The sequence below is a fragment of the Xenopus laevis genome, chromosome 6L (assembly GCF_017654675.1).
Source record: "Xenopus laevis strain J_2021 chromosome 6L, Xenopus_laevis_v10.1, whole genome shotgun sequence".
NCBI lineage: Eukaryota > Metazoa > Chordata > Amphibia > Anura > Pipidae > Xenopus > Xenopus laevis.
In genome coordinates, this window is record NC_054381.1 from 115112148 (window position 1) to 115131752 (window position 19605).

Below are 19605 nucleotides of genomic sequence, written 5' to 3' on the forward strand. Positions count from 1 at the left end.
CTATTCATGTTGCCCCTAGATAACTCAGAATTGATTTTTTTTTATAAATGACATCTGCATCCTTTCAGCCACGGCACAGTTAAACCTAATTCATTGATGCTTTTCATTTGCCAACTAATGAAAACCAGCATCTGCCTTTCCTTATTGCCTGTGACATACAGTAACCCTATCCTTTGCTTTTCCTGATGGTTCCACATCCCCTTAGGTGCCTGCAAATTAAGGGGAATTTGAGAGGTATGCATGATATCCCCCACTCCCATAATCTTGCTTGCTTAGCTATGTAGTGAACCTCCTGTAGTGATACCCGGGCTAGACCCCTACAAGGGAGGGGATGGAACTGGAGGTAGGGGAGTGGCTGGGAGCTGAGACATATGTACAAAAAGCACATGGTTGCAGAATAAACTTGCAGACATCTGACTCCCTTCTCCTTGGCCTCTGCTGATTTTCTTTACTGGAAATGTTCCGGTTCTAGGGGAATAGGTGACAGACCCTGCATAGCTCCACATCTGATTGTGTATCCAAAGCTGCATGAGAGAGTAGGAGGGAACTGAAGTAGAAGCTCAGCAGAACTCTGTAAACTGTTTGCTAGGAGGCTGCGGGCTGGGCTTCTCAGACCTCTAGGACTACAGCAGCACAAGCTATTGCCTCATAAGTCAGGCTGCTGGGGCCCCCCGACATGGAAACAAAGTAACACAGGATCAGACGTCACCTGCCCTTCATTCAACATCACCTAGAAGTGTCCTGTGCGACCATCTACTGTGCCAACATGAAAGGTAAGACTTTAACACATCCAACAGCCCTTGCTAAACTATAACTTCAACAAATCAGCCTCCCTTCACAAATGAAGATGATCAGAGTTGCAGTTCAGCGTCAACTGCAGAGCCACAGGCTGGACACCACTGTTATACAGTATCACTTAGCTACGTTACTGGTGGCAAAATGGTCTCCCCCAGATCTATGTCTTTCTATTGATTTGTTGTTGTTGTCGCTGCCGCTCTCATGAGCACCGTTTGGAGCTGAGCTCTGTGTGATGGGCTGTTTGCTTGGGCACATCTGGAAGTGGTTAGATGCCAGGGGACTGGCTTGTGAAATACATTTGGCATCCTTCTAACTCAGGATCCACTGACTGGAAAATATTTGCCTTCTGCATATGTGAGATCTGAGACTAAACTAAAGGATGCATGTCTGAGCCATGCTGGAGTAATTAAGCCACAGAGACAGAAAGCTAAGCTCACAGAGACAGAATGTTGGGGAACAAACTGCAGTACATGTAGGGACAGGGGAACTCTGCTTTTTTTCTGGGGGGGGGGAAGGAACCAATGGGGGGATCAGTTATTCAATAGGAACCAGTTCTGTGTGTATGTGTTTGTCAGTTGATAAAGGCAGGGGTGTCTGAGGTCCATAGATCTGCACATAGGTAGATAAGTAATGTTACTGACAACCATAAATAGTTTGTCTACACATTTACAGTAACAATAGTATTATATGCTTCACCTTTTATGGCAGCTATGTTTTTATTATGTGCCTTCAAATAACATTTACAATGCTAAAGCAGAATGATGACCCCCTGCTTCTCTTACACTGGAGTTCCCAGTTTCAGATTGGGGTACTCTAAAGGCAGACCACTCGCTTTGAAGCTGGTGGCCAGTAGATCACAGCAGCCCAGCTTTGTTCACCAAGAACTCCTTTTGCTCCTCTCATTATTCAGTTAAAACAACTTTTCAGTATGAACTCACTGTAAGAGCTGATAAGCCCAAGTACCAGCTGGGTCACACATTTCTCTTACAATTGGTGTGAGCTAAAATACACTGTGAGGCAATATACCATAGCTGTAACCCTCACAGAGGCTCTGTCTTGAATGTGATTGTTTTTTAATAAATGTACCAAGGTTTTCTGTACATTTTGTACATGGCCACTTTACACAGATCGACAATTCTTCACATTGCCTTAGCTGATACATTTCTCCGTAGCATTAGATGAATGGCTTTAATATATCATTTGCAACAATTGACTACTAGTCTATAAAAACATTAGATTTACTAAGGCAGTGCTTATTTTTGAATGCCTTGGCTTGGAGGCAAATTTTGGCATAAAAAAAAGGTGTACTGTCCTCTTGTAGGCTGACAGTCTACATGTGGGCTATCAAATAGCATTTTAATTTTACCACCCAGGAAAATATTCATGCTTGCGTAGCTCCCTAACTCTTTTTACATCTGAATGTGGCTCACAGGTAAGAAAAGGTTTGGAGACTCCTGTACTAAGGGGTACAAATTGTTTACCTTAGGGTCTTGCTGTGTTCCGAATCTTGTAGTAGATTAAATATACAGCATGAGGAGCAATAGTGGCGAGACAAGGTAGCCATGTTCTATTCCCACTACAGCTTTAGATATGCAAGTTAGTGGGGTTGGGGTACCTATGTGCTGCCCTGAACTGACCTTTCATAAATACAGTGCTGCCATATACAGGACACACTGTATTCGTGTAGAAAGCACATCTCCTTGGTGGCTTGCGCTTGTTTTTTGGATTCTGTTTTCTGTCCTTTCATTAATCAACCCTGAAAAGCTTATTTTCAAAACATAGGCATAACATTGCTTCTTAAAGAAAAAAATAACAAATTGTCTGATGAGTTTCTGGCCTTTAGTTAACCTAAGCCAGGAGTCCCCATACTTTACTAATACAAGGTCTACTTTGATGTTGTCCCATTATGATCTACAATCTACATCCATAAAAGCATTGTTAGCATTCTGTTTCATGAAAAATATAACTTAAATATTGATTCATGGATGTCTGTTGTTATATTTAACAAACAACTATTTCTTATGTAACCTTAACATAATAAATATCTGAATGAAAAGCATGAAATAGGAGGGTGATTTAGACAAACTTTTTGTTGACAGTGTCTTGAGATCTACTGATCAACAGCTAAAGGTCTACTGGTAGATCTCAATCTGCCTTTTGGACACCCCTGATTTAAGCCATACTCACCAAGGAACTGAGAAATGTATGCAGAACAATACATTACTTTATTTCAGAACTATCTAACAGCTTCAAGCTGCTGTAGCCCTAAATAGTTGGTGATTTGAAAAACTCTGCATTGCCAAGGACATCAGTTGCTGGGGAAGGAACATCACATATGTCTAAATATTATAAGTATCATTTTAATGGTGGGATCCAAGCTTGGCAAATTCACAGTTGAAACTTTTCTGGGTGAGGGTAGACCTGTCCCAATGCCTTAATGAAAGGGATAAGGTTATGCGTATACAATTCAACTGGTTCCCATTGCTTGGGCACTTGTATTTGAAATAATTCAAAGCTGAGCTTTGGCCCCTTTTCCAGACCTCAACGCATGGGAAATACAGGTGACTAAACAGATTTATATTTAGTTAAATTGCAAATCACAGGCTTGAGTTACTTTTGGCAGGGGATTAGCCATGTGAAACTGTACATTCTGTATAGAAGCACAGAATGTTTAAGGTGAAAAGCTGGGAAATATATCTCTCCTTTTCCTTCTGATTTTCAATGATGGTTTTAGCAAGGCCTTTTAGTAGGTCTGCAAAAGCCTCCCACTCACTGTTACCCTCAGAGAGACAGCAAATATTGGAGTTTGAGAATCAGTTGTTCTTTAAGGGGATGTTAACCCACCAAACCAAATCAACATCAATTAAAACTACTTTTAATACAGATAAAAATAAAGAAAATATAATTATATAAATATAGTTATAGTTATAGGTTCTCCAGCTGGTGAAAAGCAGGTCAGGTACAGCATTTTTAGGTGAATATGTATAGACCCTAGCCTGATAATTCCACCATAGACTTTGTGTGACATCATGAGGCATATTTATTATGCTGTCTACAACTACATTCACCAAAAAATGGTGTAAAAACCTGTTTAAAATAAATGGCAAATTTATCAAGGTGTATTTTATTTTACATAATGTGGAAACCAGATTTGCTACCGTTATTTTACATTGCTTCAGACCTTTGTAAGTAAGTTCTGGCAGAAGTCACACTAAGATAAAAACACTCAAAAAATGTGCATCTGTAGAAATAAGTCAAATCGACTGGACTTGCTGTGTTTTTCTTGAAGACGTTTCACCAGTCATCCAACTGGCTTACTCAATTCAGATTAAATTCTACATAGGATCTTGCTTCGCTATATATCCTCTGGAATGTTGCACCAATCAGCATAATCTGTTTATCATAATCCACAATGATGTCATTAAATTAGGTGTTGGTTGTATTAGCACGATTGGAGCTTTGATGTGTTATTAAATTTCCAGGGAGAGGTGCCAAAACAGCGTTGTGTGTGGCAAACAATATATGTCGCACCCCTCTCCTCTATTCTATCTGCCCTTATTATCTTATTTTGCTTTAACTAAAACCTCTTCAATTTAGATATATGATATGATTCTAGGGTATCATACTATTGACTCTCTATCCATCAAAAATGTACGTTGTTTTTTACACAGAAAAGTCAGATGAGTTGGGGTGAATTAGCTCATCTTTTTATACACCGCATAATAAACCTGCCTATGGATATATATTATCTGTCCCCCCGCCCTGCCCCCTATTCTGCACCTATATTGTGCATCATTCAATTCGTTTTTAGACCATTCCTCCTGATAAGAAGTCTAACATTTCTGGGAGATATTTGTTTGCTGCCTTACCACATCTCATCTGTATAGGCAGTACAAGCACACTGGTGACATAAGACAAGAAAGAGTCCTATTGCTGGACTCACTTGGGCCACTATGTCCTATAAAGGTGGACATACATTATAATATGCACTTATTTCGTATGGTCACCAAATGAGCAGATTTCACCCTTCAATGTGTCCACCAAAGGTGGGCAATATTGGGCTAATTGTTTAGCCCAAGGGCCAAACCATTGGATTGCAAAGACTGGAATAGGGGTTGTTGAGATTAGGACAACATCAATGACGTGAAAAGCAAACCTTCATGACAGGGCCGGAACTAGGGGTAGGCAGAGTAGGCACGTGCCTAGGGCGCAAAACATAGGGGGCGCCAGGCACGTACCTTGCACTGCTGCCTACCCCCTGTAAGGTCTGCAAAGTCTGGCAAATTGTGGTGGTTTGTGCACCTGTACACGAGAACCATAGGTGAAGGGTGATCCTACCGGTCAGTGCGCTTGTGCGAGCTGACGTACAAACGCGCGCTGATGTACATGCGCTCGTGCACGCGTGGCTGCAGAGGGGGCGATGGTGCTGGCTGAGTAGCCTGGGGTGCCAGGCCGGCTTGGCCCTGCCCTGCTTCACGATCAACATCTGGATGATTTATGGTCAGATATCAGTCATGTAGCCCCATTGGAGGGCCCAATATGAGCAAATAAGCTGCCGACTTGATCTAAAGGACTCGAATTGTCATCTAAAATCTGCCTGTGTATGGCCACCTTAACTCATCAGGGAAAAATATGTATTTTATCACTGCCCTTACTATCTTATTTTGCTTTAACTAAAACCTCAATATAGATATAAGATATGATTCTAGGGTATCATACTATTTACTCTCTATCTATTGTAGAACATTTAGGGCAGAGACACACGTGGAGATTTGGGTAGATTTAGTCGCCTGGCGACAAATCTCCTCTTCTTCGAGCCTTCTAATCTCCCAAAACTCCAACAAATAACGAATCAATCTGAGTACTATCCCGCTGTCGATTTCGATTCTAGCCGGCGGGATGGCACTCGTAGCTCTTTGTTTTCCAACTAAATCTCCCCGAATCTCCACGTGTGTCTCTGCCCCTATCAACATATTTCTCACAAAAAGCAACACTTATTATTCGATTTTTAGGAAAAGAAAAGGTATTATTGTGCTGCACGGCCAGAGATCAATATATTATTATAATGAGCTAATCACCTGCTGCTCTGTGCTTTGTATGGGGTCTCATGCACTGCCAGAGTAAAGGCATCCCAGATAAGAACTGGAAGCAAGTAAGATTCTTGAAATGAGTAAACAAGCACATGTGTTTCTCTTTCTCTTCCTCCCTGAGGAGTAATAAAATAGTTAGATCATTCGATTTGTGCAAGAAAACAAATAACTTTTTCCATTGTTGCATTTCCTGAGAGCTGTGTGAGCTGCATTAATGCTATTACTTTTATATGTTATTACTTGGCATAGAAAATATTTTTATGTAATACTGTCGGCATGTTAATCGGCTTTGTGTTTGCTCCTGGCAGAACCTCAGAGTAGCACCATTGTTCCCATTCATTATTCATGTTAAGTATTGGTTAGAAGGCAAGAAGAAATCAGGGTACATTAAGAAGTCAAAACAAGAATTTAGCAAGTAAAATAGCAAAATTTGCATTTGTGTGCTCTCCCAGTGCTTGACTAAGTTTCCTTCCAACCTCCAAGAAAGTTAATTGGTCCCTGATAACATTGATCATATAAATGTGCTAGGGACCCACTGCGTCAGGGACTGATGTGAATGTTGTATAATCTCGGTAAAGTGCTGTAGAATATGTCAGGATTATATAGATAATACAGGTGTGGGATCCGTTATCTGGAAAACCGTTATGCAGAAAGTTCCAAATTACGGAATGTCCTCTCCCATATAGACTTAATTTTATCCAAACAAGCAAATCTTTAACATGATTTCCTTTTTCTCTGTAATAATAAAAAAGTACCTTGTACTTGATCCCAATTAAGATGTAACGAATCCTTATTGGAAGCAAACCCAGCCTATTTAATGTTTACATGCTTTTCTAGTAGATTTAAGGAATGAAGATACAGATTACAGAAAGATCCCTTATCCAGAAAACCCCAGGTCCCTAGAATTCTGGATAGCAGGTCCCATATCTGTGATATATATACATATTACATACATTAAGGAATCATCTCGTTTTCATTACAAAAACTAAAGTCACTCTCAATTATCTGTCACTTGGCATCTTCCTACATGTCCAGCTGAACTGTTGGTTCTTACTATACCCTGATTTCTTCTTGCTTTCTAACAGTCCCTGTGCCACATAAAAACACATGTCAGACAACTACAATAAAATGTACTACAGGTATGAGATCCGTTATCCAGAAACCTGTTACCCAGAATTCTCCAAATTCTGGAAAGGACATCTCCCATAGACTGCATTTCTCCAAATAATTCAAATGTTTTAAAATAATTTGCTTTTTGTCTGTAATAATAAAACAGTACCATGTACTTGATCCCACCTAATCTATAATTAATCTTAATTGGAAGCAAAACAATACTATTTGGTTTATTTAAGGTTAAAATATTTTTTAGTAGACTAAAGGTATGGAGATCCAAATTACAGAAAGATCCCTTTACCGGGAAAACCCTTGTCCCAGGCTTTCTGGGTAACAGGTCCCATACCTGTATCTTGTAATATCAACCTCTATATACAGAATGTACTGACAGCTATGGCATTATAGACAGTTTTAGCCATGTTAGGTCAAGAAGGCTGTGTAGATGATTTTTTTTTTAGATAAAAAAATGTTTTCCCTTTAATTTCCTCTTTAATAGATATTAATGAGATGATATAATAGAATTTTCAGGTCTCAAAATGTGTAGGAAGAGTAATCAAAAAATGCAAAGTTGGATTGCACATTCTTAATGAGAAAAGTTAATTTACAAAAAGGAAAAGTTACAAAATCATAATCATTTGCTCTACGCGTTTCCACCTTAAACCGGCCTTTATCAGGGGCCTTTAATTACTTATTTTTTTCATTTCTGTGCCCCTGATGAAGACCGGTTTATGGTTGAAACGCGTAGGGCAAACGATTATGATTTTGTAACTTTTTCTTTTTGTAAATAAACTTTTTCTATTAAGAATGTGCGATCCAACTTTACATTTTTTGATTGTACACACATTGGAGACTTTGTTGGGCCGCCTCCTGTTGGATCAGCCCCTTGACCCGATACCGAGTGGGCGCCTTCTTACCTTCTTATAGTTCAATTGTAGGAAGAGGTCCAGGTGCACCACCCTGAACCTTCAGCTAAGGGACCGGACAACCGTATAGTAGTGGAACAGGCACTTCAAAGCCCATCATAAGGACATAGGTACATCTCTGTTGGTGACTTATGTTATCTAATGCAATAGGCGTCAGTATTCTTAATGCATATTGGCTCTCTCCCTTTTTAAATATGCTGTGTGATATTGGATTATTCAGCCTGTGATTTTGTGTCTGTATAATATGAAACATGTTAGAATGTCTTCTTATGTACCTAATAAACTTCTGAATATTCTGTCTGGAAGATTGGTCTTTGAAGTGCCTGCTCCACTACTACACATTAATGAGACAATACTCACATTTTACTGAGCAGCAGCTTATTTAGTACTGAAAGTATTAGTAACCAGAATCCACTGGATAACACTCATTCACTAACGCTGGACAAATTAGCCTTTCACCCTTGACAGACTATTTCAAGTTGTGTTACTGCAGTAAACAAAGAGACAAGAAAACACAAGCTAGTGGTTCTTTTGATGTCAGAACGTGGAGCAGTATTTCTCATGGAAGCTGGAATGGATCTTAAAAATAGTAATTAGTTGACATTGTTGTAATATATATTTTCTAAAGATGATGTTTTGGACCTTATGGGTATCAAATAAGTTTTGTTTTCTTCTATTGTTAGTTTGTGTTTAACGCTGCCAGTAACATCCAACAGGAGGGTGAGATTTTTTTGTATATAATATTCCCCTGAAGCATGTTGTGTGTTTTTTATTAATAGATGAGTCTGACTGGCTGGCCAGACTTCCCTTAATTTCCTCTCTACTTTGAGCTGCTGAACGAGATCCTTATCTTCTTTTGTTTCAGGGTATTGTATCTGTGACACTTGTATGTGTATAATAAAGTAGTGGGAAGCATAAGACAATCGATATAATAAGAATAGTAAGGGCTATGTCGCACGGGGCATTTTATACTGCTTTATTATGAAATGTGTCGTAAAACTGCCAAATGAGCATTACAGTATATCTGCCAAAAAACGTAGTGTTTTTGTGTGGAGCTAGGTAAAATCAAAATCTATTTAAACAAATAAATATTTATCAATTACTGGTGTATAAATGTAAATAGTGCACAGTCTGTCATTATCATATTATTAAGTGCAGCAAGTCACATGATGACACTTGGATATTGTAATGTTGTGTGGTGGTTTGTGGGAAATGTGAAATGGTACAAAGGTTTGTGGGAGTAGAAGGAACCATGGGCAGTTTATAAATAAACCTGGCTGATATTCATAGGTAAAAATGCTAGTATTTTCTGCAAGCCATTTTAATAATGCATTGTTAATATGCCAAAAACCCCTAGTCATGTTACTTATATACTATAGACAACCGCCCCTGCATGGAACCCTCATATTCTAATTGTAATTTGGGTCCAGCTACATGAGGTTCATTCTCAGTCTGTTTATAAATGCAGGCAGAGGATCAGCCTCCTGTGGCTTATGAGTTTGCCCTGAGAGGCACTGGCCAGCCTTGGTGCAGATACACAAAGGAGATTCTGGTGCAGAAATGTATACTGCATGCTGAGATTTGTTCAGTGTGCTTGCACTCAGGCCGACACACATGAGCCAGAGGAAGCCAGCAGATTAGCTGGCCGTACCCTAAAGGGCCTATTTATTAACGTTCACATTTCTTTTTATTTTTACAAAGCTCTAAAAATTAGTTTTTTCTATATTTTCTTAAATTCTAAAAATTGAGATTTATTAAGTGCAAAAACCACAAAAATCTCTAATATATAAATTTGCCTGGTAAAAGTTGTCGAGGTCCTATATAAGTCAGTGGGAGCTGCAATGATCCTATTGGACCAATCTTAATCGATTTGGACATTTAGAGGTTTCCTAATTTTTTTTTTCACTAGGAATTGTCCGAAAAATTTTGAGGTTTTCGAGGTATTTCTTTTGCACATTGTTCAGCGTTTTTTTTGATTCATACTTTTTTATTCAGATCTTTTAATAAATTCCATGGCATTTGTGGTTTTAGAGAAAGAGAGTTTATTTGTGGTTTCAAAAACCTGTAAAGTCACTACAATGAGACTAATAAATAGGCCTCCTATTTGATTAAATACTGTATGCTGAGCTGAGTAGCAATGTATGGATAATTAATGATCATCCTTACTTACACTTACTTACATATTATTATACGTATTTTAATCCTGTTTAATTAGGGCCTTATTTATCAAATTCATATTTGTGCAATTTTAGAGTTTTTTTCTAAAACTGAGTTGAATAAAATTGTGGAAAGAACTAGAATACCTCAACTCCTTTGGCTAGGACAGCTCACATTTACTTCTACAAGACCTCGCAACCTTTTAGATGATGTTTTGCATTCGAGATTTTTCAAGTTTTTTTAGGTTGATATATACTGTACTTGATTTAAAGTTATAAATCAAGTTTGTGTGTTTTAATGCAAAACAGCTTGAATCACAGTAAAAACCCAAATTCAAGCATCGATAAACCAGTGTCAGGCTCTGCTGGGATTTGAGCCAGATACCTTTGGGATTCTGGCTCAATGTCTAACCACTGGGCCAGGTGAGTAGCCTGCAGTGTTGCTCACTATATATTACCTGGCCTTTGCAGCCCCAGCCCAGCAGTCAATCGGGGTTGACTCTGCCCTATTTAAGGCCAGCCCTCTGAACACTCCTTGCCAGAGCATTATATGGCCTTCCTAGTATTGTGGCAGTGCCCCTAGCTAGTTTGTTCCAGCTTCCCTTTTCCCTTGATCCTACCTTGCCCTGTTCTGCCTTGTCCTTCCCTGCGTTATCTTGCGTTGCTTAAACCCTGCCTTGTTTTACTTGCCTTGACCTTGTACCTTTCCCTGCCTTGACCTTGAACCGACCTTGCCTTGCCTGTTCCTGATTCCTGTTTCCTGTTCTGCCTTGCACCTAACCTGTTTTATATCCAGTCCTCTCACTATTCAGACCTCTTGCTATTCAGTCCTCTCGCTATCTAGTCCTCCTGCTATCCAGCTCTCTTGCTACTCTATCCCCAGTCTGTTTCGATCTACGCCCACACTGTCCTGTCCCATCCTTTCAGTCTGCTCCCAATCTACGCCCGCACCATCCTGTCCCATCCAGTCCATTCCTGTCCTGACCTTCGCCCTCTTTATCCTGTCTAGTCCAGTCCTGATCTTCACCCTCTCCGTCCTTTTCTGCTTTGACCCTGTTCCAGTCTCACTCCCTCGTCACCCTGTACCTGCCCTTATCCTGTCTGTGTCCCATGGGTTCAGCCAGCTCTTGCCTAAAAAACTCATTTTCTTCCTGCTGCTTCCACAGTGCCCCTACCTAATCCTTGACAATCAGCCCCTTAGTTGCATTACTGTCAAAGAGTAAAGATGATGGTCTTCCACAGTAAATAAATGTGTGGACCTCCCTTAAATTGCAAAATATTTCCTGGGGTCCAGACATGGAGTCTGAGGAAAGCTTTTCATAATTATAAATTACGTTTATTAGCCAGAATTTGTAATTGAAAACATGTCTATTTTCTTACAGGTTTCTAGACAATTCAATTTGGAAGAGCTGAAGATTATAAAACAAAAAAAAAGCATTCCTCATAGTAAAATGTATTATATCCCTGGGATCTGAGTGTTGGGAAGGTTATCTGATATTGTTCCTGAAAGCTCCCAGCAGTATGTAGAATCATTCTATGTCAAATGGGGAGGGGAGCAGTACCCATGAGCCTTGTCAGTACATTTCAGACATTTTTGTTTCAAGACTGACCCATGGCTTTCCTGAAAATGATCAACCCATATGTTTAACCATTCGGATAACTTAGAATTATACAGTTATAGAACCTGTTATCCAGAATGGTTGGGACCTAGGGTTTTCCGGATAATGGATCTTTCCATAATTTGGATCTTCATACCATAAGTCTACTAGAAAATCATGTAAACTTTAAATAAACATTAAAAAACAGTCTGGTTTTGCTTCCAGTAAGTATTAAGCATATTTTAGTTTGGATCAAGCACAAGCTACAGAGAAAAAGGAAATCATTTTTAAACATTTGGATTATGTGGATAAAATGGAGACTATGGGAAATGGCCTTTCCGTAATTTGGAGCTTTCTAGATAATGTGTTTCTGGATAACTGATCCCACACCTGTATCTGAATATATAGCAGTACTAAGCATTCCTAATTCCTTATTATTCTCTGCCTATGCTCACGATATAGCACCTAGGTCATTGGAAAGCAAAAGGCTAACCTAAATGAGGTGAGATTTATGATAGGAGCCAAAATCACAATGATAAAAAAATACCACAATTAACTAGGGATGTACCAAATCCAGGATTCAACTGATTTCCAGCACATTTTGAAGGGTACAGATTCATCCGAACCCAAACCCCATATGTAATAAGGACACATTTGCCCAGGTGCAGTAACTCATAGCAACCAATAAGATGTTTACTTTTAAACATGTGACCAGGAAATGCTACCTGCTGATTGGCTGCCATAGGTAATTAGTCCTGTAGCAGAGTTTGTACCTTTTGTTATATAACCCCCTTAAGGTGGACATAGACGTAACAATTACGATCTTTCTTGGAAAAGATCTCTCCAATAAAGATTGTTCGTTTCAATACACACGTGTAGAGCTGAATCATCAGATATACAGTTAGAAACAATAGAATTCTTTCTGTATCTGATAATTCAGCACTAACAATGGACGAAGTTTGGGTCCCTTCAAAGGCACCTAATCAACATTTTCCGTCCAGCCCGATTGACGAGCCGACCAATATCCAGGTCTTCTGCCGATATCGGTCGTCTCTTTTCCCACCATACACATCGAATATAGTACAAAAATTAATTTCATACGATATTATCTGTGCTTCTATGGCCAATTTAGTGTTCACTTTAACTGAATTCTAAACTTGTCACGTGACATTCTAGTTCTGGACGTGTATTCTGCATGTGATTTTACTTTAGTTGTGAGCCAGACAAGTAGCTGATATTCTGAAATGGAGATCTACAGAATAAAAATATTGAATTATTATGAATTAATAAATATTGAAGACCAGTTGCAGTTTATAGAAATACCATTGAACACATGAAATGGAACTTAAAAGATTATTGTAAGGTAAGCAGAAAGTGAATTTTCTTCGGCCATGAATGATGGGGCTGGCTGGGTGCTGATCAGTAACTGAAGCCTTTGCACTTTATTCTGTGCTGAGGCAGAACATTGTGGATGTGTGTGGGAGTGAAATAAAATCTAAAATGTGCAAATGAGCCAAGTCATGAGCAGAGGGGAATCTGAAGTTTAATTTGGAAGGAGACTGGGAGCAATTGGAAGGAGCTGTGTAGAGTGTTGGCAGCTCCTAAAACTTGGGTGAGGTCTGTTAGTTGGACACTAGCAGCATTTTACACACAGAATTTAGAAAAGCTATAATTACAGCATCAAGTATCACCCCTGATAAAAGATGTAAGGAAAAACTCTTAAGCTGGCCATAGATGTTGAGATTTTTAAAAGATCAGATCCTGATCGTGAGACCACGATCTTCTCAGAACGATCGTACGATCGTACGAATCTACCATCAACTAAAAAGACCAATTTACCAGGAAAACAAAGGGGAGCTGCCTGCTTGGCCCTGCAAACATAGAGAGATTGCACTGGGACCGACAAAGATTTTTTGACCTGGCCGATCAATTTCCCGACAGATGTCGGCCGAAAAATCGTAAGATGTACGATCGTTCGAATACCACTAACCGCACGATAATTTCGAAGGATTGGTCGGACTTCCCTAAAATCGGTCGTTCGGCAAGAAGAATCGTCGCGTCTATGGGGACCTTTACTCATGCTCAATATTTCTGATTTAATCCAGACATTGCTTTTTGAAATGAATTTTGGCACTGAGGGTGCAGCTCAAAAGCACAAGGCACACATAATGCCCAGAATGCAAACTGAGCTTGAGGGTGAAACAGATTCATGTTAAAGGGACAATATACCCTATGTACAGCATAAGTAGGGTTCTGTCTTCATATGAATGTATTGGTAGGACCGAGCTAAAGATGCCAGGACTTCAAGCTTCAATGGAAAGCTGGGGCCCACAATAAGAGGGAAATACATGGATGTAATTAAAGGGGCGGTTCACCTGTAAGTTAACTTTTACTATGTTATAGAATGGCCAATTCTAAACAACCTTTTTATTGGTCCTTATTTATTTTGAATAGTTTTTAAAAAATTTTTGCCTTCTTCCACTGAGTCGATCCAGCTTTCAAATGTGGGTCACTGACCCCATCTAAAAAACAAAAACAAAAAGGCTACAAATTTATTGTTATCACTATTTTTTTTGCTCATCTTTCTATTCAGGCCTCTCCTATTTATATTCCAGTCTCTTATTCAAATCAGTGCATGTTGCTTGGGCAATATGGACCCTAGCAACCGGATTGTGGAAATTGCAAAAGGTAGAGCTGCTGAATAAAAAGCTAAATAACTCAAAAATGCAATTTGTCTCAGACCATCACTCTCTACACCATACTAAAAGTTAATTTAAAACGGAACAGCCCGTTTAAGGATCAGGAAGGTCCAACCTGAAACTCTTTAGCTGTTAAACTATAGCTCTCAGAATCCCCCCACAGCCACAAAAGTAGAAATTATTGTTCAACAAGTGCGCTGGGACCACAGGTACTCTATTCTAGTATATATATATATAACAGATAACTCCTGAAGACGGCTCAAGAGATGGAGCCGAAACGTTGAAAAAAAATTCGACACTGTATTAAGTCCTGTTTGGTCTGGTTTCCTTCCTTTTTTGATTATATATATATATATATATATATATATATATATATACACAGTAGGGATGCACCAAATCCCGGATTCAATTTGGGATTCGACTGAATCCGAGCTATTTTTATCAGGATTCAGATTCGGCCAAAGCCAAGAGCCTGTCTGAACCAAATCTGAACCCTATATAACTGGAAAAAATCAGAGCATGCATCAGGTATTTCAGACCCGTTCACCAGCTTTTTTGGTGCAGAAGAGTGTTCAGATTTGGTTCAGTATTCAGCTGGATCTGTACCTCATGATTCATCAGAAAAAAAGCAGTACAGACACACAGGGACAGAGCTATAAAGGGTCGAAGTGAAAATTAGAATTTGAATTTTCACATTTTTGAATGGTCAAAGCTGTCAAATTCGACTAGGGAGTTATCCAAATTCGATTTGAGTTTTTTTAAAAATTCTAATTCGATTTTAGAGATTTATCATACTCAGGCCCTTAAAGAATTGGAATTTGACTTTTCACCACCAGAAAACCTGCCAAATTGCTGTTTAAGTCAATGGGAGAGATCCAGGGATCAATTGGGAGATGTTTGCAGCCTTCCTGACATTCAAGGTTTTTTTCGTTTCAATTTGTCCGATTTGAAAATATTAGATTTTTATTAATAAATTTAAATTGGTCGAATTTCGAATTTATGGGAGTTTTAAAAAACTCACATGGATTAGAAATTCAACCCTTGATAAATCTCCATGTTGGACTGGGGTGTCCAGGGCCCATCGGGGCAGCAGCCTGGGGGCCCCCCGTCCCAGTCACCAGGTGCAGCTTGTCCATACGTCACTGACCAGCCACACCCCACACCTGCCTCCAGACTACACTACCTCCTTGTGGCCATAACTGGTCATTTTCTCTTTCAACAGGAAATCATAACTATTTTAAACTAGTCATTAACCCATTTTATGACAACATTACTCAGCTGTACAGAAACCGTTACTATGATATCATAAAGATTATTCTTGTAAAGACTATTCATTTCAAGTATTACAGACAGGAAACTGTTCTATAACATTTATTGCCTGCAACAGTTTAGCTGTTACTATGGCATCACTGAGGTTCATTTTAAGAGAATTATAATGGAATCTGATATAAGCATCTAATCGAGACGCAATAGTGGACAATGTTCTTCTTTAAGGAAATCTTGGTGAAGAGTTGCGCTTTAAGGGGCAGATGCATCAAGGGTCGAATATCGAGGGTTAATTAACCCTCGATATTCGACTGGGGAATGAAAATCCTTCGACTTCGAATATCGAAGTTGAAGGATTTTGCTCAAATACTTCGATCGAACGATCGAAGGAATAATCGTTTGATCGAACGATTAAATCCTTCGAATCAAACGATTCGAAGGATTTTAATCCAATAATCGAAGGATTATCCTTCGACCAAAAAAAGTTAGGCAAGCCTATGGGGACCTTCCCCATAGGCTAACATTGGGTTCGGTAGCTTTTAGGTGGCGAACTAGGGGGTCGAAGTTTTTTCTTAAAGAGACAGTTCTTCGACTATCGAATGGTCGAATAGTTGACCGATTTTTAGTTTGAATCCTTCGATTCGAAGTCGAAGTCGTAGTCGAAGGTCGAAGTAGCCCATTCGATGGTCGAAGTAGCCAAAAAAACACTTCGAAATTCGAAGTTTTTTTTCTTCTATTCCTTCACTCGAAGTTAATGAATTGGCCCCTAACTGTTACCATGACATCATCTTGGGGCGAAAAGTTGTGCTTTAAATGTTACTATGAGGTCACCTTAGCCTACGGCAAGATGCAAATTTCTTCCACTAATAACAGTAATTACTTTCTAGTCTTCACTTATTCACAGATTATAAACTGTACTACTCCACTCACCATATGTAACAATGCTGCTGGTTTGCTTGCATTGATATAGTGGTATCTAACGTGGTTGTAAGGTAGTTACAGTGTGTGCAAGGGAATTCATGATAGGCTTTGTAGCAGTGTATAGCTGGGCTTCTATATATTATCATTACAGGTATGGGACATGTTATCCTGAATGTTTGGAACCTGGGGCTTTCCGGATAAGGGATCAAGAGCGAGGTTCTGATTTATTATTACAGAGAAAAAGGAAATAATCTTTTAAAAACAGGAAGTATTTGATTAAAAATGGAGACGGCCTTCCCGTAACTCAAAGCTTTCTGGAAAACGGGTTTCCGAATAACGGATCCCATACCTGTATTTTATTTAGCTATTAATTGGTGATATAGTATGAGAACATATATCACTGTAACAAGATATCCTGCTGCCCGTGACATATGTCTGTCCAGTAATACACTGATTACATGCTTGGAATTAGGAAAGGCACTCGCACATGGAATAATAGCCCACCTACCAAACTGGAAACCTCTAAAGCAGCAAACATGCCAATTAATGTTTCCAAGTAATATTTAAGATGCTTTTTTTCCGTGATAGTTTTTCCACATGCAATTGCAATGAATTCGTTCTAGTTTCTTCTTAAATGCACTAGCTGTTACACAGATCACACAAAGCTAATCATTCTGCCTTCCTGTATAAAAAGAGCCTGATTCGTCTATCAGAGTTTGAAAAACAAAATACTGGTACAGGTATGGGACCTGTTATCCAGAATGCTGGGCTTTTCCAGATAAGGGGTCTTTCTATAATTTGGATCTTCATATTTTAAGACTACTAAAACATCATATAAACGGTAATTAAGCCCAATAGGATTTTGTTTTGTCTACAATAAGGAGTAATTATATGTTACGCACCAGTCGTATTTTATAAGGAAATCATTTTAAAAACTTACAGGGGCTCAATTATAAACTTTGCACAGGGCAGATTTATTCACACAGTGAATATATTTTTCATTTATAAAGCTGAGTGTGCAAACAGAATTTCTAATTTTTTTTACACTGCGAATGACTATAAGAGATTTTTAAATATGGCAAAAATAACAAATTGCGAATAATATGTGCACACTCTGCGTTTGAATTACGCCACAACTTTGGTGGCAGAGAAAATATTAGCAAAACAGTTTCCCAAATTTAAGTTACTGACAATGTTATTTTTGCACACAACAACCTCGCACAGTGGGCGCACTCACGCAATTGCGAGCCATTTGCGAAAATTTATTCTCAATGCAAATTCGCAAAAATCGGAAAAATGGGCACATCCGTGCAATATTTTATAGTTCAGGAAAAAACATGCAATACAACCATTTGTGAATAAATATGCGCTGCACAAATTTTATAAATGACTCCCACAGTTATTTGATTAAAATGGAGTCGATGGGAGATGACCGTCCCATAATTCCTAGCTTTCTAGATAACAGATTTCCATATGACTGATCCCATACCTGTAATAAAAACAAACACACTAAAAAATTTCCTAAAAGTATTGAAGGTATGTGAAAACAGGTCCACGCAGTATTCAGGGTGTGGAACACGGGGGGCCCACCGGGTTCCACACTACCGGAGCCCCCCCCCGCTCACACGTGAACACCGGCACAAAAGCAGGCGTGTACCTCGTCACACACTTTTTTCTGGGGCTCGGCAGATTAGGGGAGAGGGTCTGGGCCGGCGTTTTTTTTCCGGCCCAGTCCGACCCTGCCAGTATTATACTGCAAAACTTATAGCAATGTTTGCTGTAGCTTTAGTTCTGGTCTGCTTCTTTCTTACATACAACTGGAATTTTAACACTAAAAAGTCCAAACTGACTGAGCCAGGCAGACCTAAAGGACTTGTTTGTGTGTATAGGACTTATTATCCAGAATGCTCAGGACCTTGGCTTTCTGGATAACAGTTTATGATAATTATTTTTTGGTTTAAAGGGCCAATATACACTTAGGCTAATGGCACATGGTTTAGCTTTTCTGCTGGAATATATAGCATGTATCTCTACACCAGAGAATGTATCCCTCTTTTCACCTACTCTGCTCACTGGAGTTAAGCACGAAGTGCTGAGCGGCAGAACCTGAGCTAGAAGACCTCCAATTCGCCCCTGCAGGGATCAAGTGAAAAATGAAAGTGGTTTAGTGCAATAAAAATTAAAAAAATAAACACTGTTAATTAATCTGATATTGGAATGCATTTTACACATTACTTAATAAAGATTGCTCCTTAAATCTGTGGTTTAAGCACTGAAAATAATCCTGTTTCATAATGTATCTGTTTTTTTCTGCAGACGACTTTGCAGAAGAAGAGGAGGTACAGTCATTTGGATACAAGAGGTTTGGTGAGTCTTTCTTCTACTAACTTTAAACTTAAAAGCTGTGACAATCTAAAGAAATCATAATCAAATTCATTTTGTGGGTAAAACTGACTTTTAGAATGGGAACATTCCTTGGTTTTTCTTGTTAAGAGCATAGAATGTAGCCAAATTCTATATCACAAGAGTTCTGGCCTCCTCTTACATTTGCAACACATGATATAAGGGGGGGGGGGGAAATGATTATATTAGCATTCACACAATATCATTGGTTATGTGTAAATCATTCTAATCATAATATAGGATTGGCCATTAAATTATAAGACAGTAATTTGTTACCAGGTGTAACCATATACCCAACTTATTTTCCTTATAACTACAGAATATTTTTATTTCTCAAGCTCCTCTGAGATTTTATTGCTGGTGTTTCCTGGTATTTATATACATTTCCACAGCACTTTATATATCACAGCATCATTTCTATCAGCCTCTTCCCCAGTGGAGCTTACAATCTAAGGTTCCTATCACCTTCATAGCAGCAGGCCCATCACCTGGAGGGACAAATCATGTTATTTGCAAGAGAAGCTAAACCTTTTTGCATTTCTCAGTTGCCATTGGTTATGTCTTGATCAGGTGTCTCACGCCTGTCACCCCTGCACCAATACCGGCATCAGTCTGGGAGTTGTAGTTCAGCACCAGCT

General features: G+C 39.1%; 1 protein-coding gene across 1 annotated transcript in view; it reads left to right on the forward strand.

Annotated features, from left to right (window-relative positions):
* The first annotated feature begins 385 nt into the window (after positions 1-385).
* Positions 386-19605, forward strand: part of colec12.L (collectin subfamily member 12 L homeolog) — an 86934-nt gene continuing 67714 nt past the window's right edge. Inside the window, exons 1-2 of the mRNA XM_018267927.2 lie at positions 386-773; positions 18881-18931. Coding sequence (XP_018123416.1) covers positions 767-773; positions 18881-18931 — 58 coding nt within the window. The 5' untranslated portion in view covers positions 386-766. The remainder of the gene's footprint in view (positions 774-18880; positions 18932-19605) is intronic.